At 47.7% G+C, this 27,268-nt stretch overlaps 1 protein-coding gene across 5 annotated transcripts in view; it reads right to left on the bottom strand.

Annotated features, from left to right (window-relative positions):
• Kyat1 (kynurenine aminotransferase 1) overlaps window positions 1–27,257 on the bottom strand; it is a 42,121-nt gene extending 14,864 nt beyond the window's left edge. The window contains exons 1-2 of one of the 5 annotated variants that reach the window (XM_052725307.1): window positions 13,281–13,407; window positions 14–172 (exon numbers count right to left, since the gene is read on the bottom strand). In XM_052725307.1, the coding sequence (XP_052581267.1) occupies window positions 14–109 (96 nt within the window). In that variant the 5' untranslated portion in view covers window positions 110–172; window positions 13,281–13,407. Of the gene's footprint in view, window positions 1–13; window positions 203–13,280; window positions 13,408–26,326; window positions 26,701–27,155 lie in introns of those variants that run through there. The other 4 variants (XM_052725308.1, XM_052725312.1, XM_052725311.1 and 1 more) reach the window with 4 other exon arrangements.
• Window positions 27,258–27,268: the final 11 nt, after the last annotated feature.

The following is a 27,268-nucleotide window of genomic DNA, read 5'->3' as shown; positions in this document are numbered from 1 at the left end:
GCAGGACACTTACAGTCTGGTGCAAACACCGGGTGAGTGAGGCTCCAGCCTTCCTTCCCCAGAGCGGCCACACCAGGTGCACTGAGATGGCTGCTGAGCTCCTGAACATGCCTCCCAGATCCACAGGCACTGTAGACTTCCCCTCCAGGGGTAGAGGAGAAGGGCAGACAGCCTAGGCCAGAAAATGGCTCCAGGCTAGGGACTTGAGTCCCACACACAGGTCAAACAACAACAATAAAGTGTCACTGTGCACCAGGCTGGTGCCAGGTGCTTTACTGCCTGACTCTTCCCCTTAGTCACCTCAACCACACACAGTGATCCTTTAAAATTCAAATCGCCTCCAAGGGCAAAGCGACCCAGGTGACAGTCACTGACAGGTTAACAACACAGAGCATCAACCCAGACTCAGTTTAATTCCAGTTCTGGAAACACACACACACACACACACACACACACATGCCTACCATTCCTCCTACCACAGTGAACCTAACCCACCAATGGATTGCTACACGAGACTGAAGAACCTGGTAAGTGATACCACAGAGCTACAACTCACAAACCCAAACTGACAAACTATATAGCAAGCACCTCCACTTCTTCCATAAATAAAATGTAAAGAAAAAGAAAGGCTGGGGGGCAGCTATGTGGTGGTGCATGTCTATAGCCCCAGCACTTGAGAGGCAGAGACAGGAGGATCACCAAGTGCTAGGCCAGCTTGAGCTGTAGAATAAGATCTGTCTAAAATAAATAAAAGTAAAAAACAAAACAAAAAACCTTAAACCTTAAACCACCAGCAAACATAAAACCTAACAGACAGCTCTGAAAAGGTTAGCTATGTCACAGCACACAATTTCAAAGCTCACTACAGAGCAGAGCTGAAAGGATCAAAAAATACAATAACAGTAATAAAGTGAGAGGGGACTGGCTGAAGGACAGGCATGCAGAGCATTGCATCGGAACCAACAATTCCCAAATCGACTCTCATGTTTATGGGTGATTGTTCCTAGAGAGGCCAAGACCATTCAATGGGCAAAGACGCAATCTTCAACGAATGCTGCTGGATCAACTGGACATTAACACTAGCCCGAAATGACGCCCAAGTTCACCCTCAGGCAAAAGGTGTTTACTCAGTCTGTTAATGAGCTGCAATACCAGGAGACAAGGGCCCCGGAGCAATTGGCCTGTGTTCTGAGCACTGGAGGAAAGGGCAGGATTTTAAAAGGCAAAACACTGAGCCAAAGCCAGGCAGTGGTGGCACATGCCTTTAGTCCTAGCACTCAGGAGGAAGAGCCAGGCGGCTGGATCTCTATGAGTTCGAGGCCAGCCTGGTCTACAGAGCGAGTTCCAGGGCAGCCAGGGCTACACAGAGAAACCCTGTCTTGAAAAACAAAACTGAGCCAGATGTGCTGGCATGGGCATATAATCACAGAACATGGGGAGGAAGAGGCAGAGGGATTGACACAATTAGGAGTCCACCCTGTCTACATAGCAAGCTTCAGGCCAGCCAGTACTATAACATAGTAAGAGCCTGTCTCACACACACACACACACACACACACACACACACACACACACACACACACATGCATGCACACGAGTATGCACGCACATGCTCGCACACATCATCACATTACAAATTGTTTTGCATGTAACTTTGCGCCTTTCCTGGAACTCGCTTTGTAGACCAGGCTGGCCTCGAACTCACAGAGATCAGCCTGCCTCTACCTCCCGAGTGCTGGGATTAAAGGTGTGCGCCACCACCGCCCTGCTTTTGCGTAATTCTTATTGGTGAACTGACACTGTAGTCAGAGACCTACTGGCGATTGCTTGTGAGGCTGTTGCATGGCTGGGCCTGAGAATCTGTGGTCTCCGTGGTTTAGTCCAGGTCACAAATATTTAATGAAGACCATGCAAGGCTCTCTTCCCTCAAAAGCTCCCAGGGTCTATTTGAGGGTGCTGAACAAAAGAATAACCATCTCTGAGATCTCTCTTTACAACAGCTCCAGAGAAAAGAACGAATTTGGAGTGGGCATGGTGTTGGATGCCCGTAATCCCGACACCTGGGAGACTAAGGCAGAACTCTGAAAGTTTGAGGCCAGCCTTGACTTCAAATGTCAGCTTGGACTAAGAGGTGAGACCCAGCCTTGAAGTTAAAAAACAAAAATGAACAAATATACCCTATTTCACACCACATATAAAAATGAACTCAGTATCTCCTAGGAGCAAATGTATGAGCCAAAGTAGCAAAGATCTGAAGCAGGAGGATTGCAAATGTATGTTTCCTGTGTATGAGTATTTTGTCTGCATAGAAGCCCCTGTACCACATGCACACAGTGCCCAGGAGGCCAGAAGAGGCACCGGATCCTCATCCTCTGTAACTGGAGTTACAGACAGTTGTTAGCTCCCAGTTGAGTGCTGGGAACATAACCCCGGTACAAGTTTAGACAGTGCTCTTAACCACTGAGCCATCTCTCCATCCTTGATTGTAAATTTGAAGTCAGCTTGGGCCATACAGTGAGATCCTGCCGAATACAGCTGGGAATACACACATACACACACACATGCACGCACGCACACACGTATACACAGGGGTTCACACACACACACACACACGCACGCACGCACGCACACACGTATACACAGTACAGGTCTGGAACCCCTGTGTTCAAGATGCAGGGACAAGAGGCTCTGTGAGTTTGAGGCCAGAATGGATTACTAACTTCTACGCCAGCCTTGGCTATAGAATAAGACACTGTGTCTGGACTTACTAGGGTTGTGGTGTGTCCCTGCCTGACGCTGATGTTTTTGGCCACATTTGGGTACAAGAGGAGGAAACACACCTGACTGGCAAGTCAGGCAAGGATGCCTTCTCTTCCAAACTCTCAGCCAGATGCAAGTCCACGTCTACCCTGGGCTTCATTAGACCTCGATGAGACCACCTCTGGTGGCTCATGTCCTGCCACTGTCCCCCAGGCTCACTGTCCCCAGGCTCACCCATGACCCTGTTATTTGCCAGCTGCTCCCCAGTGTGGATTCATTCTTCTTTAGTGAGACAGACAGACGCCCTTCTCCAAAGGGCCATGATGAATGTTTTAGAATATACATAGGTTTCTTTCCTTTCTTTTCTTTTTTTTTTTTTTGGTTGGTTTTTTCAAGATAGGGTTTCTCTGTGTAACAGCCCTAGCTGTCCTTGAACTTGCTCTGTAGACCAGGCTGGCCTCGAACTCACAGAGATCCACCTGGCTCTGCCTCGTGAGTGCTGGGATTAAAGGCGTGGGCCACCTCACCAAGTTCAGTTTCTTTCCTTCCCTCTTCCCTTTCTCTTTCTGCCACCCCCACCTTTTTTTTTTTTTTTTTTTAAGCAGGGTCTTACTACTGTAGCTCAGGCTAGCCTCATGCTTGTGATCTCTGAATGCTAAGATCATAGGCATGGGCCACCACACCCAGCTAAGTATTTCATTTTTATGACTTCAGACGTAGATTTACCTGTGGCCTGGCAATTCCCCTCCTACAGACGTACTCTAAAGAACTGGAGACTGACGTCCAAGCAAAGACCTGTGAAGAGCCTTTCTTAGCAACACTATTATTTCTGTGCAGTGCTGGGGACTGAACACAAGATTTTGTCACATAAGCACGAGCTCTACCATTGAGCTACACCTCTGCCCGATGGTGGACCTCTTCTGGCCTTCACAGGCACTGTATGCAGGGAACTCACTCTGTAGATCTGGCTGGCCTTGAACCCAGAGATCCACTTGTCTCTGCCTCCCAAGTACTAAGACTAAAGGTGTGTACCACCACTGCCTGGCAAATATATCTTTTTTTTGTTTGTTTGTTTTTTTTTGTTTTTTTGGAGACAGGGTTTCTCTGTGTAGCTTTGCGCCTTTCCTGGATCTGGCTCCGTAGACCAGGCTGGCCTCGAACTCACAAAGATCCACCTGCCTCTGCCTCCCGAGTGCTGGGTTTAAAGGTGTCCACCGCCTGGCTATATCTTTTTAAAGACATGTAGAAAACCCCAAATGTTCATCAATGGCTAAGTAAACTGCAGTCACACAGTGACACAGTGAAGTTTACTGCTACACGCTCTAATTTGTATGAACCTATGCTATGCTAGGTTGTTGTGGAATATTTGTTTACACTGTGAAGATGTGCCTTTGCCTAGGTGCCTTCTGATTGGTTTAATAAAGAGCTGAATGGCCAATAGCTAGGCAGGAAGAAGTTAGGTGGGACTTCTGGGGACAGAGAAGACTCTGGGAAGAAGAAAGGTGGATCGCCAGCCATATGCAGAGGAAGCAGCTTGGGCAATAGGAAAAGAAAGGTAAAAAGCCACATGGCAAAATGTAGATTAATAAAAGCAGGTTAATTTAATGTGTAAGAGCTAGTGGGACAAGCCTAAGCTAAGGCTGAGCTCTCATAATTAATAGGTCTCTGTGTCATTATTTGTAAGCTGGCACCCCAAAGAAAAATCCAGTTACACTGAGTGAAAGACACCAGTCACACAAGACCACACATTGTGTGATCCCTTTTATACGATGAATCTAGAACCCAGCCAATGCAGAGGTGACTGCTTACCAGATGTGGACGGGGACAGGAAGTGATTATTTGGTTTGTTTGAGAGATTTTATATAGATAAACGGTGGAGGCAGGAGGATCATGAGTTTGTATTTTTAAGTGTGATTCACATTTATTTATTCATTTATTTATCATCCATGTTGATGTGTATTTAAGTGTACCACAGCTCATATGTGGACGTCAGATGACAACTTTCGGGGGTCAGTTTTCTCTTTTCATCATGTAGGTTCTGAAGATAAAATTCGGGTCATCCAAGTTGGCAGCAGATGTCATTACCTGCTCAGCCATCTTGCCAGCCCCAGAATCATCATATGGGTTTTGATGAAACCCAAGCTACTTTTTTTTTTTTGGTTTTTCGAGACAGGGTTTCTCTGTGTAGCTTTGCGCCGCTCTTGGAACTCACTTGGTAGCCCAGGCTGGCCTCGAACTCACAGAGATCCTCCTGGCTCTGCCTCCCGAGTGCTGGGATTAAAGGCGTGCGCCACCACCGCCCAACGGGAAACCCAAGCTACTTAGTAAGACCCTACCTCAAACAAACAAACAAACAAACAAACAACAAAAAATGTAAGGGCCGGGTGTGCAGCTCAGCAGTGCAGTCCTGACTGGCAGGTTCCAGGCCCTTCTCTGGGACCTCTCCATCAGTGAGCATTTTGGAAGTTTCCCTCACTGCAGATGGAAGTTTTCCAACGGGACAGCTACAGTGCCCCTGTGGGGTCAGATGTGACTGCCGTGTCCGGTCCCTTGCTCGCCTGCACTTGTGTCTCTTCTGGCTAACTCTCTTCTGATGATCCACTTCGTGAGATGCTACGTGGGTTATCTGGTTCCATCACTTGGTGACAGCATGCTTCACTGCCTGTCCCTGGAAGAATACAGTGACTCAGCAACACGTGTCCGACACGGGAGGCCAGGACACGACGGGACTGGTTGCCACTTACATGCAACCTGTCATTCCACAACCTGCCATTCCCATCCAGATCCGGGAGGAGGAACGAACTACAAAGCCTATGTTACACAACGACTGTGATGAACAATTATATGATTACGGACGTCTGAACCGTGTCATTGAGAGCCGGTGTTATTTAACTAAATCTGGACGCCTGCGACTCACTCTTCTCAAAAGTGTTCCATACGGGCTGCTTAGTACGAATGAATGGTTATGCTCAAGAATGTCTCAAGAGGCTCTACTGAATTATAAACACTGGCTTTGGGGACGTACAGACTTGCATATAGTTTGATTTGTGATTGTGTGTGTAGTGTGCATGTTTACGAGTGCCCAGGAGCAGTGTGTGGCTGTGTGTGTGTAGGCCAGAGGTTAACCTTGGGTCTCATTCCTCGGGAGCCGTCCACCTTGTCTCCGTCTCCCCAGGAGGCACTACAGGTGTGCCAGGTTTATTCTTTCGCCAGTCCTGGTAATCAAACTCAGGGCCTCATGCTGACACACTGGGCACTTTACCAACTGGGCCATCTTCCAAGTCTCCTGATTCTTTTGGGAAAAAAAAAAAATTAGAGCATAGTGCTGGAGATGTGGTTTCTGGGTAGAGCACTTGTGTGGTAGGAGTGGATCTGGGCTCTACCCAAAGCAAGTCTTCGAACTTGGAGTGGGGGTAGGACAGAGGGGTGCAAGTGAGGAATGATATCCACGGGCCTGAGTGGCTTTGGTCCCAACTGGATTGTGGTGAGAAGAGCACAAGTCTGAACATTTACTCAAAATCATGAAGAATCTGACGGAATGTAAAATCTACAGGGTGGAAGAGTGGGGTGGGGTAGGGGCCTGGAGAGACCCCTCAGGGGCTAAGAGTGCATGCTGCCCTTTCAGAGGCTCTAAGTTTGGTTTCTAGCATCTAAGTGAGATGGCTCACAAACACCTGTAACTCCAGCTCCAGGGGAGCTGGCACCTTCTCCTAAACACACACACACACACACACACACACACACACACACACACACACACACACACGTAAAAATTAAAAATGGCCGGGTGGTGGTGGTTTGTGCCTTTGATACCAGTTTGGGAGGCAGAAGCAGGAAGATCTCTCTGAGTTCAAGGCCAGCCTGGTCTACAGAGTGAGTTCCAGGACAGCTAGGTCTACAAAGTGAGACCCTGTCTAAAAAAAATAAAGAGCAAAACCACAAAATAAATTTTATAAAAAGAGGGTGGTGATGGTGGCTGGAGAGCTGTCTCAGAGCACTGGCTGCTCTTCCAGAGGACCTGGAGTTAGTTCCTAGCACCCACATGGCGGCTCACGATCTTCTGTAACTCTAGTTCCTGAGTCCTCTTCTGTTATCTCTGGACATTGCATGCACATGGCGCACAGTCACTGTGCTGGCTAATTTTGTTAACTTGACACAAGCTAGAGTCACTGGAGAGGAGGGAGCCTCAATTTCATCAGGCTACAGGCACGCCGGTAGGGTATTTTCTTTTTCTTTCTCTTTCTTTCTCTTTCTTTCTCTTTCTTTCTCTTTCTTTCTCTTTCTTTCTCTTTCTTTCTTTCTTCCTCCCTCCCTCCCTCCCTCCCTCCCTCCCTCCCTCCCTCTCTCCCTCTCTCCCTCTCTCTCTCTCTCTCTCTCTCTCTCTCTCTCTCTCTCTCTCTCTCTCTTTCTTTCTTTCTTTCTTTCTTTCTAGACAAGGTTTCTCCATGTAGCCCTGGCTGTCCTGGAACTCATTCTGTAGACCAGGTTGGCCTCGAACTCATAGAGATCTACCTGCCTCTGCCTCCTGAGTGGATGTTTTCTTAATTAGTGATTCATGTGGGAGGGCCCAGCCCATTGTGGGTGGTCCTGGGTTCTATAAGAAGCAGGCTGAGTAAGACAGGAAGCAGCACCCTCCATGGCCTCTGCATCAGCTCCTGCCTCCAGGTTCCTGTCCTGTTTGAGTTCCTGTCCTGACTTCCTTCATCGATAAACAGCAATGTGGAAGTGTAAACCCAATAAACCCTTTTCTCCTCAACTGGCTTTTTGCTCATGGTGTTTCCTCACAGCAATAGAAACCCTGACTAAGACAGATATCCATGCAGGCAAAACACTCAAACACATAAACAAAAAATACATAAGTAAATAAATACATTAGAGCCAAGTGTGGTGGCTCACACCTTTAATCCCAGCACTTGGGAGGGAAAGCAGGTGGATCTCTGTGAGTTCAAAGTCAACCTAGTCTACACAGCAAGTTCCAGGCTAGTCAGGGCCACCCAGAGATACTCTGTCACAAACAATCCACCAGAGAAGTACTGCCATGGGGGCAGAGCAGGTGCTCGGGTACACTAAGGAGACAACTTCACCAGGGCAGGGATCAGAGGGGCACAATGTGACCTTTACGACACCTTCCTACAAACTGTGATTCCTAAGCATCTACACTCTGAGACCTCCTCAGTGTCAGGCCAGGCACCGGCAGCAGGTGCCTCCCCCCACAGACATCTCCCTGAGCCTGGACAGCGAATGGCCACTAGCCTCACCAGGAAGCTTGTGGACGACCCTTGGACACTTGGCATGTTCCAGTAACTTGGTGCTGATGTCAGCTGTGCCCTGGCTGCTGACCCACGTTGGACACACTTGTCCAGTAGGCTGTGTTGTCACTAGAGTGTTGACATCAGTGCAGAGCCACCTCAGCCTGGCCTCTGGAGTTGGCTGAGCCCCGACTCTGCAGCCTCCATGGTCCCCTTTCTTTAGGACATACAGGTTCTTTGCTTTAAACATGACCTGACCCACACATGCGCCCGCTCTGCCCGATGCCTGGCATGCACCCCATGCCATTCACCATGACTAGCTGTGCATCTGCATGGGTGTGCACTGTGTGCCCTGGTGTGCACGGAGGCTGACTGTGAAGGAGTCTGGCGAGCAGCAAGAGGGCCTGGGAGCAGCCACACACCTAACATGTCCATTGTGTAACATTCCAGAAACTGCGTGTGGGCAATCAGCACAACGGCGGCCCCATGGAATAATGAGCTCTGTTTTGAGATTTGCAGAACTAAAAAGTCCCTTGTGACTAAGTGCTTGTTAGGGTCATATGTGTACCTCTGGCACCTTGCTGTGAGAAGCTGGTTACCAGTCTGAAAACACATAGCACTCACCTGGATGAACCAACCCTACGTCAGCTTCCTGGCAACATAGACAACCCCCCCCCCCCCGCCCCCCACCATCCTCTGGTGGGGTTTAATTTATCTATTTATTTACTTGGCTATTCTGAGATAGTCTCACTCACCCTGTACCCTATGCTGGTCTGGAACTCACTGAGTCCCTCAATTTCCCAAATGTGATAGTGGGCATGAGCTTCCATGCCCAGCCTATAAACCTGGCTTCAAAAAAATAAAGTCTTGCCGGGCGGTGGTGGTGCACGCCTTTAATCCCAGCACTCGGGAGGCGGAGGCAGGCGGATCTCTGTGAGTTCGAGGCCAGCCTGGGCTACCAAGTGAGTCCCAGGAAAGGCGCAAAGCTACACAGAGAAACTCTGTCTCGAAAAAAACAAAAAAATAAATAAAGTTTCTTGAAAAACCAAAACCAAACAAACAAAACTCTGTCTTTCTCTGTGTGGTGGTGGGGCATGCCTTTAATCCCAGTACTTGGGAGGTAGAGACAGGCCAGCATGGTCTACAGAGTGGAGTTCCAGGACAGCCAAGGCTACATAGAGAAACCTTGTCTTGAAAAACCAAAATAGGCGAGATGGTTCAGTGGTAAAGAGCACTGGCTGCTCTTCCAGAGGACCCGGGTTCAATTCCCAGGAACCACGTGGCAGCTTACAACCATCTGTAACGCCAGTTCCAGGGAACCTGACACCATAGCACATAACCTAAAAATTAAGAAAGAAGGAAAGAAAAACCTAAATAAACAAATAGGTCAGCCATGGGGCTGGAGAGAGCCAGTCAGTGGTTACTGTTCCACAGGCCTCAGGCTTGACTCGCAGCACCAACATGGTGGCTCACAACCATCTGTATCTAGTCCTAGCGGATCCAACACCCTCTCTGGCCTGCACCAGAAGTACATACATGTGTCGTCCAGACACATATTCAGGCCAAATACCCATACATGTTAAATGAGTGTGTGTGTGGTGGGGGAGAAATAGGTATAGTGTTGTATGCCTTTAGTCCCAGCACTTAGCAAGCAGAGGCAGGCAAATCTCTGTGAGTCTGAGGCCAGCCTGTCCACATAGCGAGTTTCAGGACAGCCAGGGCTACACAGAGAAACCTTGTCTCAAAAAATAAAATAAAATAAATGAATAAATAAAATAACTGGGAAAAAAGCATCGCCCTTGCCTCAATACTTCCCTTTATTTAACTGGCCTGTTGTCTGGTGAGGATGGGGTCCTACAGCCGGACTACCACTGCTGGGAGGCTGTTGCCCTATTTTACTCCAGAGCATAAAGACTGACACCCACTGGACCCTGAATACCTGAACTAGGGGTCATGCCACTCTCCATTCACCTTTTCCTAAAACCCCAACTCTTTCCTCAAATGCTCTGGTTCCCTCGAAGAACATTTGCATTTCCTTTGCTCGGCTCAGCCAGCCGGAAGATGGCCACTCACTGAGAAAACACTAACCATGGTGCCCACCGAGAACAGGAGAGAGCAGGAGAAGGGACGTCATGCTTGGTTAAGACCTGTCCCCACACCATGGCAAGGAGAAAAAAAAAATGAAGCTTGGTCTTAGATGAAACGACCCAGCTCCACTATTGCACTAGCTATGGACCATGGGTCCCCTTGCACAGCCTGTGGGCTCAGTTTACCCATCCGTAGAGTGGTAGAGAATCATCACAGCAAGAACAAGGGCTGAACTTGATCCTCAGTACCACAGATAACCAGCCAGTCTAACCCACGTCATGCTGTGCTCCTTGTATGTATGTGGTAACCTGCAATTAGCAAGAAGCCAATTATTGAAACCCACCAGCTTTCCACAAAAACCTGTTTAACAGGGCTAGGGAGAGAGCTTATGGTTAAGAGCCACACTGCTTTGGCAGTGGACCTAAACTTGACCCCAGCACCCACACCAGGTGGCTCACAACTGCCTGTAACTACAGCTTTCAGGAAGATCTGATGCCGCTGGCCTCCAAAGGCATCTGTACTCATGTACACACACACACACACACACACACACACACACACACACAAAACCACACAGCAAGACAATCACACATTATTAAAAATAAAAATGTCTTTTTTAAACATCTATTTCATGATACAAGGCCTCTCCCCAAAAGTCTCTTATTCAATAATGAATCCACCCCCCCATCTTTTATTTATTTATTTATTTATTTATTTATTTTCAAGACAGGGTTTCTCTGTGTAACTTTTTGGCTGTCCTGAAACTCACTCTGTAGACCAGGCTGGCCTCAAACTCACAGAGATCCACTGCCTCTGCCTCCCAAGTACTGGGATTAAAGGGGTGCGCCACCACCGCCAGCCTAGCCCCTCTTTTTTAAACAGTAAAAAAGAGGTCCCATATTATAAATATTCCCAGAGGAAATGCTGGCCTAAGAGCTAAGGAAACAAGGATGGAGCCCCAGGCCCCTTGACCTTGGAATGAGCTGAGAAGGAGTGACTTCTGCAGCTCTGACTGAGGGTTCCCAGCCCACAGGGGTTGGTGGCAATCCCAGGTGTGACAAACAGCGGGCAGCTTGTTTCCTGTCCCCTTAGTAAGGGTATAGATGCAAAACTGAAATCCCCCTCCCTGGGCAGTTCTACTTACAGGGAAGGAGGGGCCCAGCAGGAACCTTGGAGAACAGCCTGTCAATTTTCTAGGTAGAGCTGAGGGTTGGATCAGGGAAGGGACTTACCCAAAGTCAGAGTCCCGGCAAAGGCCAGGAAGCTCCAGGCTCACACTTGCTCCCCTGGGTAAGGAGGTAGGAAACTTTCAGGGGCTACCTGGGTCCTCCGGGAGTCCTTCAGGCCCAATGTCTGCTGGGACAGGCCTAATGGACCCCTCTCTGGCTAAGCTAATTTGGCCTGTGGGCCACAGAGGAAGGAGCAGGTCTTTTCTTGGTAGCTTAGGTGTCCCTGTTCCTTGGCAGTTTGAGAACTCAGCCAGTAAAAACAAGCAGGAAGACAAGAGGCCCTTGTCCTGAGATGTGACACCTTTATTTGCAGCACCAGGACCGCTGCTCTGGGGACAGACTGCAACGTCCCTGCAGGTGGACAAGGTCAGGAGCATGTCATTGCTGTGAAGCCTCCAGTGGTCTTCTGGCGCCCCCATCTGGATTAGCAACCAGGAGCCAGGTCTTGAGGTCAGGGAAGGAAAGTGCAGTGGTAGGTGGGGTTGAGGTTTGGCCATAAAGGATGGTGCGCATAGAAACTAGCCTGGATGTCTGCAACCTACACTTACTCTGATGATGCGCACTCTATCAGTCCCCTAGGGCCCTCAGGGAATGCTGGGCAGTTGTTCTAAACACTTCTCTGTCACGTGTGAAAGGTCAGTCACTATCTAGAAGACTCCACCCAGTCTGGTTCTTTGTCCTATGCAAAGGTTTGCAACACAGGAGCTGACTGCCGAGTTGTCGGCTGCTCTCCCAGAATCATAGAATGGGAACAGTCAGTTCGCGTCTGTCCAGCTACTGTGTAGACTTTGAACCACTAGAGGCTGATGCTCCCAGAAAGCAGAGGGCGAGACCTGGTGGCCTCAAAGTCTACCGTGGGTGGGTCGGTGGGAGGGGAGCGAGGACCTGTGGGAATCCCTTTTCCAAACTCTGTGCCTCACCCATCGGTAAATAGGACTGATGTGTATGAAAAGGTGAAAGCGTGGAGCCACTTGGTGTCTACTGTTGTGGTCATATCTGTTAATGGATGATGGTCCAGCTCTACCGACTCCAGGGTAGAAAAGGACAGTGAGCCTTGGACTTTATCCTGGGCTCTGACACTCTTCCTCTGTTCACCCTCCCCCTGGGCTAGTCTTCCTGTCAGCCCCATTTGTCCAACAATTCATGCTACATGTCTGTGCTATGCCTGGTGGAACATGGGTCAGACCAAAGCAGGCTAAATGCCCCTGTACTCAAATTCCAGCTTCTTCTTCCCATGTTGGCTGTAACACACTAAATTCTTTAACTTCCCCTAACCTGTTTCCTCCTTAAGGGGAAGCAACAACACCTTTAGGAGAAGACGCGAACCTAGGCATTGGCTCAGCCGATAATTTCATCCCTTTCTTTTCAAGAATCAAACCGTGCACACAATAGTTAAATTCCTCCCCTTGTCAGGTACCCAGAACCTCTGTTCCCTTGTGCCAGTCCATCGGTTAACAACGTGTGCATATTAGTAGAAAGCTGGCGTGCACGCGAACACTCGAACGGCAGCAGGGCTGAAGGCTATTCTTTCTGCCCCATAAGTTTTTAACCTAAGTTATCTCGGAAGTTGTCCCACATTAGTACTCTAACCCAATTGCCATGACTGCTGTCAGCCTGGGAATCGTCAGAAGAACCCACGGAGACTGTTATTGGCGCCAGCTCTGCCGGGAATTCTTCATAACCACAGTCTTCATCTCCTTGGCCAGGATTACCTTGGGCAAGTGAATGTGGGTGCAGAGAGAGCTAGCCTGTCTGGTCCCATGGATGAGTGCAGAGCTGCCAACCGCGCGCGCAAGTTTTTCTCGGGGGACCAGCCTTTCTTTCAGCGAAGCTACACACCACACACAAACAGCCGCACATGCATCGAGGGCTACAGCACTCGGAACCCTTTGGAGAACCTGTCGGCTTCAACACACGATCTCAGTGAAACCTAGCACCGCAACCAGGTACTGACCTGCTTCAGCGAAGAACTGTGAGGCTTCCTCGCATCGCTGGCAACCCCAAATGTATTACCAAGGTTGCAAACGTCTCTGTTCCTTTAAAGAGGCAGAGTCCTAGATGCGCTACTTCCGCCCGGAAGCAACATGGCGCCAAGAGCTCTAAGTTCCCTTTAAAAAACCATGGCGACCCCGAGGAGCCCCGTTGGCGCCCGGTGACATCACTTCCGGGGCGGATACCTATGAACCGGTACAGCCACAGGAAAACAAAACAGGGCGCCAAAGACCCACAGCGCGAACGAGGGCTGGGGCTGCGTGACATGTGGCCGGGAGCGGCGGCCCAGTTAGTGGGTCGGGTGGAGAAAGGGACGCGCGCTGCCACTCGCGTGGTTCCGCCTGGGCGTTCTCTGGACAGACCCCCACCGGCTCCCCCACCCCACCCCATTCTCAGCCGGACATTGCCCTGCTGTGGGAGCGGGGGCACAGGCTTTGGGGACCTCGGTCTCCGGGCTAGGGGTCCCCGGAAGACTAGTCGTTAGGGAATCCTGCCACCGGTCAGCCAACCAATTAAAAGGAGAATTTTGGCCCAAGAGGTGGAGTTTTCTTGAGGAATGGACGTGACCCAAGTATAAGGCGGGGCCAAGGGATGCGCGGGCCCCTTGGAAGGAGGAACAAGCGGCTAGCTGGCAGTAGGAGTTGCTGGCGAGTCGGTTCAGATTTCCAACCCTGTACTGTGGCATTTGTGCACATATTTTACTGATAATAAACGGTAATCATTTGACTTCCTTTATCATCTGGCGTCCAACAGGCTGCCGTGCCCACCCACCCGCCAGCGCGTCAAGACAATCCCGGAGCCTTCTTACTCTACCCCCCACCCCACCCCATCCCTCACTGGCCCTCGTACCTTGTGATTCCCCCCACCCCTCGCCCAGGAGCTCCCCGTGGCCCCACCTGCTCCAGCAGTTGCCCTCCCAGATGTGTTCTGCTCGGCGTGCACAGGCGCTAAGGCAGGTTCCCGCTGCCTTGCGCATTTGCACTGTTCCGCTACCCTTCCAAGCCCTGCGCAGGCACGCGCTAGCATAAATCAAGTGTGGCATACTGCTGCTCTCAAACCAATTTTGCTCCCTGGGGACAAGTGCTGGAGCAGAGTCTGGGGTGGTTCAGCCGAGCAGAACCTGAGCTACCTTGATGCCTCACCTGCTCCACCTGCTGGTCAAACATTGCCACTACGTCTACAACAATTCTTGAACTGTGATAAGTCACTTGACAACTTTTAAACTGTAAACTAGACTATTTAATTAATTAATTAATTTTTTAAAAAGGTAAAAGAATAAGGGGAAAGGACAATCTTAAAACCTTTCCCAGGTCAATGATTGAAAATATCACAATGCAGGAAATTAGGACCCTGCTCACTGCTATGGACGGGGATGCTACAAAAACTGAGGCGATAAAAAACTTAGCTGGGATCGATACGATTTCAGTCATAGTCATTATCAGTCTGGCATTTCATATTTTATCCTTAAAAATGGTTTGATAACTGTCAAATATGATAAATTGACTGATAATATGCAAAACTTAGAAAAACTTACTATTCAAAAGATAACAAGCTTTAGAAAAGGCTACTACTGATAATATGGAAGCCTTACAAATAGTTACTAAGGAGAATAATACAATCTTGCCTGATAATATACAGGCTTTAGAAATATTTACTGATGAACAGAACAAGAAGGTGATGATAATTTGCAAAACTTAGAAAAATTTACTATTCAAAAGATACAAGCCTTAGAAAGGCCACTACTCATAAATAACAAGCCTTAGAAAAAATTATTAAAACTGATGATAAAAGCATTCAGACACAGACAGAATAATTCAGAGGAGAACCAACCTCATCATTACCTTATGGAATTAGGAGCAGCCTAAGGTTATTAAAAAAAAACAACAACCTCGATTTATCCATATATGATTCAAGAAAGACTATCAGATGACAGGTATACCCAAAGCTATACAGAAGTTAAATGGGATCCTATAGAAATGTTAGATTTAAGGAGATTTAAGGAAGCAATGGTTTCCTATGGTATGCATTCATATGACATGAGGCAGATGTTGAATACATGGTCCACTCAGAACAGAATTACTTCACAAGCCTGGAAAGGTTTAGTTACAGCAGTACTGGAATATGGTCTTCAGTTAGAGTGGTACAGTTGGTGGAGAGAAGAAGCTAAGGCCCTTGAACAGCAAAGTAAGGTTAGGGGTTTTCAGATTTCCCAAGATCAAATCCTGGGTGAGGGCCATTATTCTGATGCGGATAGTCAGGCTGCATTTGATGAACACACCTTATCCCTATGCCATACAGTAGCCTTAAATGCTTGGGAAAAGATTCAAGAAGCAGAAAAGAGAACTGAGCCATTAACTAAAGTTATACAAGGCACCAAAGAAGTCTTTATTGGCTTTTTACAAAGATTGACTAGAGTTGTAAACAGAGTGATATTACATCAAGAAGTTAGGCGAGTACTAATTCGATCTTTGGCTTTTGAAATGCTAATTAAAATGCAAAAAGATACTTGTGCCTTTAAAGGTCAGATCAGCACCGGTAGAAGAATGTATCCAACACACAATCAATGTTGAGTCTCTTAACTATAGTGATGAGGCTTGGATGAGGGAGGTGATTCTCAAGGGCTTAAGGAAAAATTAAAATGTCAAATGTTTTCCTTGTGGTAAACAAGGTCATCTAAAAAGGAATTGTTAGCAGGTCATTCCTAGAAACAATGTTTCTTCTAGACATTACTGGAACAGAAATTGTAGTACCTTTTATTAATCCTAAAATTTCCTCTTTATGGGCAGAAAATGAACATTGACAAAGAGCTTGCAGTAATTTTTTGGGAGAGATTAACAACAAACATCCCAAAAGCAAGAAAATTCAGTTTATAAAGAAAACTACTGGATCCTTCCTCACATTGTATGGAGCCCCTACATTATATACTGATCCAAATAAATCAAGAAAGGCAGGTTATAAATCAAAAAATTTGAATAAAGAGGTTCAAAGCCCTTATGATTCTGTTCAAAACTCAGAATTATATGCTATTCTCATGATATTGTTAGATTTTTTTCCAGAACCTCTTAATATAGGTACTGACTCTCAATATGCAGAAAGAATTATTTTACATATTGAAACTGCTGAAGTTATTCTAAATGACACAAAATTGACTTATTTATTTAGTTACAAGAAATAATCAGAAATAGAAATCATCCCTTATATCTAACTAACACATTAGATCCCATATGCACAAGGTAATGATGAAATCAATCAACTATTGATAGGAAATGTGCTAGAAGCCTCCAAATTTCATAAAACAAACAAAAACAAAAAATACCATGTCAATAACAAGGGTTTGAAAAATGATTTTTCTTTTCTTTTTGTTTTTTTAGACAGGGTTTCTCTGTGTAGCTTTGCGCCTTTCCTGGATCTCGCTTTGTAGACCAGGCTGGCCTCAAACTCACAAAGATCTGCCTGCCTCTGCCTCCCGAGTGCTGGGATCAAAGGCATGCACTGCCATATGGAGTTTGCTTTCTTTATGGCATAAACTGACCTATAGTGCAAGAAACTGCCCTTGCCTCGACTGCTGACAGTAAGTATGCTGTACAATCTGGACAAGCAGGACACAAAGAAGAGTGACTGCTGAACTTTGCCAAGACAGGGTCCTTTAAAATTTTCTGCTTCTGAAAAAGGTCTGTCAGATATTCTAGTCCTATAGGCCAAAGATGGATGCCCCAATGTTGCAGAGGAACCTTGGAAACTGTCCAGGCATCCAGCTGTCTGTCATTTCTTACATTTTTTGGAAGTCGCTTGCTTGCACTTCCTGCTTACTCAGGTAATACTATTTTCCTTCTCAGGTCTTTGATGGGGTTGAAGACTAGACAGTTGGTTACAGAATTTTGACAAAAGACATACTAGGTGCAAAACTTTGGACTCTTCAGTACAGGACAGCCATTGGAGTAATCTATAAATTTACCAGTTACTTATGGACTAGACATTTAGAATATATTTTTTATAAAGATTTTATTTAATGTGCAAGACTTTAATCCTAGCACTCAGGAGGTGGAGGCAGGCAGATCTCTGTGAATTCGAGGCCAGCCTGGTCTACAGAGTGCGATCCAGGACAGTCAGGGCTACACAGAGAAACCCTGTCTTGAAAAACAAAAACAAAACCAACCAAACAAAACTAATAGTAAAAATAAAATAAATGAATGAATGAATAAATAAGACTCGAGTCTCTATTCAGATCTGGGCTAGAGTCACAGCTGCCACATGCTCACTTACAAACATTGTTCTCGGAATTTCAGGTAACTCATCTTTTTTTTTTTTTTTTAATTTTCTAGGTTGTCATATTTATCTATTTATTGGGAGGATCCCACCATGTAGTTCTGGCTGACTCACAGAGATCCCCCTGCCTCTGCCTCCCACATGCGGGGGTTACAGGTGTGCACCACTAAGCCCAGCTCTTCCGCATCTTTTTAGAGGTTCCCTTTAGTACCCAGCTCCCTTTAGGATGTTTTGAGAATATGTTGGTGTAGAGAAGGCACTTAGAATGCTTGCCCCAGGCTCCAAACCCAAAACTGGCCTGTTTAGAGACTGTCATGTAATCTGCAAAATAAACCCATGACATCAATCTCATGACCTTTGGCAATGGCCTTTGTCCCCTGTTGATAAACAAGCATGAAGACTCAGAGTGAGCAACATGTTGCAACCAACACCTCAGGAAAAAAAGTAAGGTTGTGACCTTGAACACGCACACTGCAGTACTGGGGCTAGGTCCATGGTTCTTTCTGACTCCTCCTCAGTTCTCCCCAACAGCAGGCACGAGACTCTGGCCCCCACCTTTAAACAGATTTTTATCTTGGGGCTTTTCCTTCTTTGTTTTGTCTTTTGAGACATGGTTTCTCTGTATAGCCCTGGCTGCCGCAGAACTCATTCTGTAGACCAGGCTGCCTGCCTCTGCTGGCATTAAAGACGTGTGCCAGCACCACCTGGTTACTGCTTCTCTAATAAACAAGGAGATGCATCTTAGTTAATGGTTTCATACTATTTGGATTCCTGATATCAAAAGTAAAGACTTCTCTGATCAGCTCTTCACATATGGAATCGGGGAGTAAGCCTCTGTTGTGGGATGTTATCCTCCAGGCATGACTTGGGGTGACCATCTTGAAATCAGAGCAGCTATGGGCACCCACAGGAGTCCCTCACAAGACTGACTCTACATTCCCTGGTAGAAGTGTGAGGGGGTAATCAGACCCTCACTCTCCTCTCTCCACCCCATGTAGTCTTGCTGTAGCTATAGGTGGACCCCCCCCCCCAGTTCCCAAATAACTGACGCATAGACTTTATTATAAAGGCTCAGCCAATAGCTCAGGCTTATTACTAACTTGCTCTTACAACTTAAATTAATTCATTTATATTAATCTACATTCTGCCATGTGGCGCTACCTCTCATTTTTTTTTTTTTTTTCCGTTTTTCGAGACAGGGTCTCTCTGTGTAGCTTTGCGCCTCTCCTGGATCTCGCTCTGTAGCCCAGGCTGGCCTCGAACTCACAGAGATCCGCCTGGCTCTGCCTCCCGAGTGCTGGCATTAAAGGCGTGCGCCACCAGCACCCGACTGCTACCTCTCTTTCATCTTGCACCTCCTGTTTCCTCTCCCTGTCTCACTGGCGGCTCCTCTCACTCTGCCCTCCTTCCCATTGTTCTTAGTCTGGTTCTCCCACCTAATCTTATCCTGTCCAGCTATTGGCCAGTCAGCTTCTTTATTAAGCCAATCCCAGCGACATATATTCACACAGTGTAAAGGAATATTCCACACGTAGCTATATGTGATCTCAAGAGGTGCAGTATTTTACCGGATGTGTAAGGCTAACTGAAAGGGATACTCCCCAGCTATCACAGCCAGCAGCCACCCTGGGGTACAAGGGATCACTCATGAGCCTGTAAGTAGTCTCAGTAAACTCACTGATTCGCCATGCTGGACTCGGTGGGACTTTCTTTGGTCTGTTGTTGCCCTTTCCTATCTGGCCTGAGTAGAAACATGCCCAAAGTGAGGCTGGAAAGTGTAGCAGGCTTTCTTGGACCACTAGCCCCCAAATCATGACACAGAGACTTAGCAATTATGAATGCTCGGCCTTATGTTCCACTAACTCTGATAACTTATATTAACCTGCTTCTCTCCATCTATGTTTTGCCTCAGGGCTTCTTACCTTCCTTTCATTCTGTATGTCCTACTTTTCCTGCTCCCCACATGCCTCTCTGGCAGCTGGCTGGCCCCAGCACCTCCCTCTTTTTCTTCCTCATTCTCTTCTCCCTCAAGCCTCGATTCCTCCTCCTACTCATTCTCTCTGCCTGCCAGCCCCTCCTATCCCTCTCCTGCCTAGCTATTGGCCTTTCAGCTTTTTATTAGACCAATCAGGTGCCTTACGCAGGCAAGGTAAAACAAATGTAACACATCTTTACATCATTAAACAAATGCAGCATAAACAAATGCAACACACCTTTACATAGTTAAAGTAATAATCCACAGCAGGAAAGACTGCTCAGTGGTAAAGATTTTGCACTGAGCTTGTGGTACCTGAGTTCAGTTCCCAGCACCCATGTCACGTGGCCTGTAACTTCAGTTCCGGGGCATGTGACATCCTCTTTTGGTCTCTACAGACAACTATGTACATATCACTTATGCGTGCTAGTACACACACGTACATTCACAAATATAAATCTTAAAAGTCTCCCAAGCTGGGCATGAATCCCAGTACTCAGAAGGCAGAGGCAGGTGGATCCTTGAGTTCAAGGCCGGCTGGGTATACAGAGTTCCAGGACAGCCATGGCTACACAGAGAAACCCTGTGTCAAAAAACAAAAACAAAACAAAATGAAACAGTCTCCCCAGAAGAGTCACACAGTACCTTCCACGTTCTATTCCCTCATAAAAGTCAGGTGACCTTGGAGCTGCCAATGGCAGAGCAGCAGCATCTGGAGCCCTTTCCCAGGCCAGGGGCAAGCAGAAGGCACATTCCAGCTGCAGGCCCTCCCCTATCCCGAGTGCCCGCCCCCTCTCCTCTGTGTGGAGGAAGTGGGAAACGCATGGCACTGTCATACTCTTGTTTATGAGAACAAGGTCAGCAGTGGCAGCCCCGCCTGTGGGAATTTCCTGTTGATCTTGAAGAGCTGTTCCTGGGAAGAGGAAGCCTGAGCCTGCCTTGCTGGGTGACCATGAAGAAGCTTGTTTGTCACAACAGTATCCAGTGCCACCACATGCTGTCCTGCAGTGCGGCCTGGTGGCTGCTACAGGGACAGAAACACTTGGGTCATTGCATATGCCTGAGTGTGACCCTCCCCGGATCTCCAGTAACACGTTGTCTGACTCAGTATACTCTTGACGAGCCTGGAGGAGGGTTTGGTCCCTAGCTGTGTTTTGTTTTTTCCAGACAGGGTTTCTCTGTGTAGCTCTGGCTGTCCTGGAACTCACTCTGTAGACCAATTTGGCCTCGAACTCACAGAGATCCGCCCGCCTCTGCCTCCTGAGTGCCGGGATTAAAGGTGTGCACCACCACTGCCCAGTTCTTTTCTTATTTTTTTTAATTTTATGTGCAATGGTGTTTTGCCTGCACGTATATCTGTGTGAGGGTGTCAGATCCCCTGCAACTGGAGTTACAGACCATTGTGAGCTGCCATGTGGGTTCTGGGAATTGAACCCTGGTCCTCTGGAAGAGCAGCCAGTGCTCTTAACCACTGAGCAATCTCTCCAACTCTTGGTCCATTTTTTGTTGTTGTTGTTGTTGTTATTTTGGAAGGTTTCTGTTTTTAGTGTTGAAGCTAACAGGCAAGAAGGGGGTGTGGTCATGTCCCTCCTCTCCCCCCCCCCCCCCCCCCCCGCCCCCACAACCTGGGTGCACACCTTATCTTGCAGTGTAGGTGACTTCATAGGCTCTGTAAAGGCATGGCTGTTAATGGAGTCCAGAAAAAGGCCCCTCCCCTATACCTGCCTGTCTCTGCAGGTAGGTAGGGCTGCTTATAGCAATGCTCAGAACTGCACCATGCACTCAGGTCCAGAGGCTGCCTCTGACTAGTAGAGATGAGCAGAAGCTTCTCTTTCTGAGCCTCAAGGTGTGTGTGTATGAACTAGGTACACCGAGCATTAATTAGCCTTGAAAAAAAAAAAAAAGGCTGACTTCTGAAATACACTACAGATATGAACCTTGAAGACTAAGGGTTAAGGAAAGAGTGTGGAGTGCGGTCACAAAGGGACAGTCATTCCGGGGCCTGGGGACAGGAAGTGAAGGGCTCCTCTGACCAGAGAGTAATTAACTTAAGAGATAAAGAGGCGCCGGGCGGTGGTGGCGCACGCTTTTAATCCCAGCACTCGGGAGGCAGAGGCAGGTGGATCTCTGTGAGTTCGAGGCCAGCCTGGTCTCCAAAGTTCCAGGAAAGGCGCAAAGCTACACAGAGAAACCCTGTCTCGAAAAAAAAAAAAAAAAGAGATAAAGAGGCTACAAAGGAGCTACTCACAGTGGAACAGACCTGCAATCCCAGCTCCTCAGGAGGATTGCAAGTTCAAGCCCAGCCTAGGTGACATAGTGAGTGAGGCTCTGTCTCAAAAACTAAGGGAAGGGTTGGGGATAGAGCTTCCTGGCAGAATGCCTGCTTGGCCAGATCAGCACCTCAGACTAAAAGGAAAACAAAGGCCTCAGATACATATGGAGACCTGGGTACTGTAGTGTGTGATCTTACTTCCCCTGACTAGGACACTGAAATATGGGAAAACTCACATATGTATAATTTCACAGTAGCATAAAGCCATCTGGGAGTGGGACAAGGGACTGGCTGTAACTGGGATAGAGAGAGTGTGGCATGGGCAAAGCCAGCCTTGGGATCTGAGCTCTGCCTTCACCTGGAGCTTCTCATCTCTGGCCCTGGTGTGGATTCACCCTGCACCAAACGTATTGGTTCTCCCATCTGCACCTCTCAGCCCAGCCTCACCTTCATAAAACAGATGCAGTTATTCTGATGGTACCAGTTGGAGAAGGTGGAGTCTGGAATGGCCACCAGGCCTTGGGGAGGCAGAAGTTCATGTCTGAAGTTCATGAGGCCCAAGGCCTTAGCTCAGGTGCCAGATCGTTTCCCACAGGGTACAGGTGCAGTGTATCAGCACATCATGTGACCAAATCGCCCCGGAAACAATGACTAGAAGGGTCTGACTCTTAGTGTCAGGGGTTGTGATCCAGCATGCGGGGAGGGCGCTGCTTGACTGTGGAGCCGGCAGCTGTGCCGGCGGCAGCATGGGGAGGAGACTGTTCACAACATGACCAAGAGAGAAGCAGCGAGCTTAGGTCAGCCTGGTCTACAGAGTGAGTTCTAGGACAGCCAGGGCTATGTAGAGCGGCCCTGCCTCAAAAAATCAAACCAAACATAAAAAGCATCAAGCTGGGCTGGAGAGAGATGGCTCAGTGCCCTTGCTGCTGTTGCAGAGGACACAGGTCTGGTTCCCAGCACCCCAGTGGCAGCTCATAACCGTCTGTACCTTTAGTTCTACGGGAGCTGATGTCCACTTCTGGCGTCACTACACACATAGCTGCACATACATGCATGCAAGCAAAACGTTCATACACATAAAGATAAAAATAAATATCTTTGGCCAGGCGGTGGTGGCGGCGGCGGCGCTCGCCTTTAATCCCAGCACTCGGGAGGCAGAGGCAGGCGGATCTCTGTGAGTTTGAGGTCAGCCTGGTCTACAGAGTGAGTTCCAGGAAAGGTGCAAAGCTACACAGAGAAACCCTGTCTCGAAAAAATAAATAAATAAATAAATAATCTTTGGCTGGACGGTGGTGGTGCACATCTTTAATCCCAGCACTTAGGAGGCAGAGGCAGGTGGATCTTTGTGAATTTGAGGCCAGCCTGGGCTACAGAGTGAGTTCCAGGAAAGGTGCAAAGCTACACAGAGAAAGCCTGTCTTGGAAAAAAAAACAACTAAGAACAAACAAAAGACTAATAAATAAATGAACCTTTGGGCTGGGCATGGTGGTACACCCCTTTAACACCAGCACTCCTTTTCTGCTCAAATTGTACAGTTTTCAAATCCCATTCCACTTCCCCTTCCAATTCTCATTATAAAACCTCACTAAAGCAGAACCATCTCCAGTCTGAAGCTCTGCTGTCTTGAACCTTCCTCTGCCAAACAAATTAGTCTATACTTTTAGTCTAACCTCATCCCAATTTTCAAGATATGGACAGAATGTAGACAAATTCTTTGCCTCTTGTGCGCTTCCCCGTGAAGTGACTGTCAGTGTTTCTGGAAGCCGTCCCACCAGGTCGTACACTAGGTGGCGCTCATGCCACCCTAGAGCTTCTCTAGCCCCAGCTTTGAACTGAACTGTTCCACACTCCTCCCTCAGGCCAGTTCCAAATGTCTAAGGAGCACAGGGTCAGTTTGTCACAGCAACAATTCTGCAGACAGCACCAATTTTTTGTGTTGGTTGTTTTTGTGTTGTTTTGACTAAAATACCAAACGGAAACAATTTGCGCGGGGGTGGGGGAGTAATTGTGGCTCAAGGTTTCATAGCAGGAAAAGCACAGCGGAGCAGTAGGAGCCTTGAGGCAAAGACAGTTCACACTGTGACAGTCCAGGAAACTGAAGCAGGGGGTGGGGGGGTGGGGAGGATAGATGGGAGTGCATGGGCACATGGTGGGTGGTGGGGTGGGTGGTGACCAGAACCCAGAGTTGGGAAATAATTTTCAAAGGTCCATGCCTAGGAACATGCTTCCATGAGCTAGGATCAACCTCTTAAAACTTTGACAACAGCCAGCCATGATGGCACACCACTTTAATCCCAGCACTCCGGGGGCAGGGGCAGAGGCAGAGGCAGAAGGATCTCTGTGAGTTCCAAGAAGCCTACATAGTGAGACCCTACTTCACAAAACTAACAAACACCTTCCAGAACCTCCCAAACGACCCCACCAGCTGGGAAACCAGCCTCAGGAACATGAGTCTGTGAGGGGCATTTCAGACTCATTTCAGGAATGTTGGCTTCAGCATATGCTCTCCACCTGCTATAGCAGAATGGGAATGCCAGGATATGATATCGTGCCCAGCCCTGCCAGTGTGCACAGAGATAGATAAGAGGAAATGAGAGGGCAGACTGCAGCAAGCCAGGGCAGAGCCAGAGAGAAATAAACCACAGAATCCAAGATCTACATGAGGTGACTTCAGAGATAATGGACCAGCTCTTCATTGTAAGGATAGAGGGGTAATGAGTCTTACTCTATCCCACCAGCCAGCTCCCAAATAAGGACACAAGACTTATTATTAATTATGAAAGTTTGGCCTTAGCTTAGGCTTGGTTTTAGCTCACCTAAATAAATTAACCCGTGTCTATTAATCTACTTTCTGTCGTGCACCGCCCATGCTGCTTCTTGCAGGTCTCTGGCACGCTTAGATTTTTCCTCTTCCTCTCTCTGCCCAGAAGTCCTGCCTATACCTCCTGCCTAGTTACTGGCCATTCAGCTCTTTAGGAAAGCAATCACAGCAATATATCTTCACACAGTGTACAAATATCTCACAGCGTAGAAAGGCCAGACCTGGAGAGGCCAGAATTCCTGCCATCCTGGTATCTGTTAGCAAATCAGAAATGGGCTTCTCCCATTCAAAGCTTGGCTGTCTCAAAAAGGAAACAAAACATAACAGTAATACTAAAAGCTGGAGAGATGACTGGCTAACCAGTTAAGAGCACTGGCTGCTTTTCTAGAGAACCCTGGTTCAATTCCCAGCATCCACATGCTGGCTCATAGCCATCAGTAGCTCCAGTTCCAGGGGATCCAACACCCTCTGCTGGCCTCCACAGGCAACTGGGTACATAGACATAAATTCAGGCAAAATGTCCATACACAAAAAATAAAGCAGTAAAGCTAAGCCGGGTGGTGGTGGCACATGACTTTAATCTCAGCACCTAGGAGGCAGAGGCAGGCCAGTCTCTGTCAGTTTGAGGCCAGCCTGATCTACAGGACAGCCAGAGCTGTTACATGGAGAAACCCTGTCTCAAAAAACCACAAAAACAAATGAACAAAAAACAGTAAAGCTACCTGGAAGATAATTTACCACTATATCTACTGCAAATTAATTTGTTTATTTATTTGAGACAAGGTTTCTCTATGTAGTCCTGGCTGGCCTAGAACTCTCTATGTAGACCAGGCCTTGAACCCAAAGATATCCACCTGCCTCTGCCTCCCAAGTGCTAAGATTAACCTACTGTATATTTAAACATGTACAACCATTCACTAGTTTCACTTGTAGGAACTTATGGTATAGAAATGCACATGTGTACAAGGATGACATCTCTTGTGACAGGAGACATGGGAAGTGGTCCAAGAGTTAGGACTACATCAGTAAACCATGGCACATCTGGGCAATGGAATATAAACAGTCATTAAAAGCAGTGAGGGGCTGCAGTGTGGCTCAGTGGGTTGTGTAGGTGGACTTTCCTGTCCCGCCAGCCCACTCCAAAATAACCACACAGAGACTTATTATTATATTATATTATTATAAATACTCAGCTGATAGCTTAGGCTTGTTACCAACTAGCTCTTTCAACTTAAATTAACCCGTATCTCTTATCTACATTCTGCCACGTGGCAGTACCTTTTTTCAGCACAGCATGTTCGTCAAATTTCTCCTTCCCAGTGTTCTCTCTGTCTGGCTCTCCTGTTTAACCTCTTTCTGCCTAGCTATTGGCCAGTTGGCTCTTTATTAAACCAACGAGATTAAAACATCTTCACAGTGTACAAAAGGATTATTCCACAGCAGGTTGTGCTTGGCATGCCCAAGGCTCTGGGCTGAATCCCTAGCATTGAAAATAGAGTATTCAGGATACACTGTTTAGCAAAATAAGTCACACATTATGTACTGCATGAATCCGGCTACGATGGATAATGATTTATATGTTGCAATGAATGTTGGCAAATTCCCTCTAGGCAACACTTCTGCTTAGCAAGGTTCTAATCCACGGTTGGCAACTTTCTACTGTGTGTTCCTTACCAAACAGCTTGGTTCAGAGTCTAATGCAGTCTGCACCCATCTTTCAGGGTTTGGCTGGGTTGCATCTCCTCCACGCAGCTTCCCTAGTTTACCCCTGTCCCAGGTCTTCTTTGGTTCTTTCTGCCTCCTTCTCAAAGCAAAAAGAGTCAATGTCTGGAAAGGAAGAAAAAGCTGGAAGCTTCACTATGTAGAGTTTTAAAGTTGATTAAAATATGGATGTGACTGGCTGAAGGATATATTGGTGAACAATTGACAGTCTAGAGACAAACTCTCGCGTTTATGGTCAATTGTCACTGTAAAAGGGGGCGGAGGTTATTCAGTGAGGGAAGAATAATCTGTACAGCTTGTGGATCTTATCAGTCAGCTGGTGCACACACACCCCCCCCCCCCCCCCCCGATACCCACGTCCACATTCACAAAAGCGCCCCGCCGTTCATTGCCGTCCTCTCTGCCTTTCTAGAAGGATGTACTCCGGCACACGGAACACTTCGTTTTAACGGCTGAACAATTTACCAACGAATGGCTCACTACAGTTAGCCTGGGAATTATGAGGACCCAGGAGGGTCCACACAGATGAAGAGCTGGCGGCTGATGACCTGGAGACGTGGATCCACCCGCAGCTCAGCTCAGAATGCACTGTTAACTCGGGCTTCCACGGGACGACCTTCGCTAGCGGGATGTGTGTGCAAAAGGAAAGAGTTCGCGTCGGTTAGCACGAAAGTTCCATTTGCGGGCACCTGCATCTTTTGGGCAGCTACTCAGACAACGTGCAGCACTAAAGGGATGAGGACTCTGGCCCAATGTCGATCGGTAGTGAGCAGCTACTTACGTCCTTTTGGGTCACTTCGCCTCTCTTCCAGTAGCAGCGCACCCTCAGGCTGCAGGGACCCCTGTCCCTTTAAGGGGGCTGAACTTGGCTCCGTTACTTCCGCCCCGAAGTGA

Source organism: Peromyscus californicus, unplaced genomic scaffold (genome assembly GCF_007827085.1).
Source record: "Peromyscus californicus insignis strain IS unplaced genomic scaffold, ASM782708v3 Scaffold_7__1_contigs__length_154581171, whole genome shotgun sequence".
In the NCBI taxonomy this organism is placed as follows: domain Eukaryota; kingdom Metazoa; phylum Chordata; class Mammalia; order Rodentia; family Cricetidae; genus Peromyscus; species Peromyscus californicus.
This window is presented reverse-complemented; position numbering and strand designations above follow the sequence as displayed.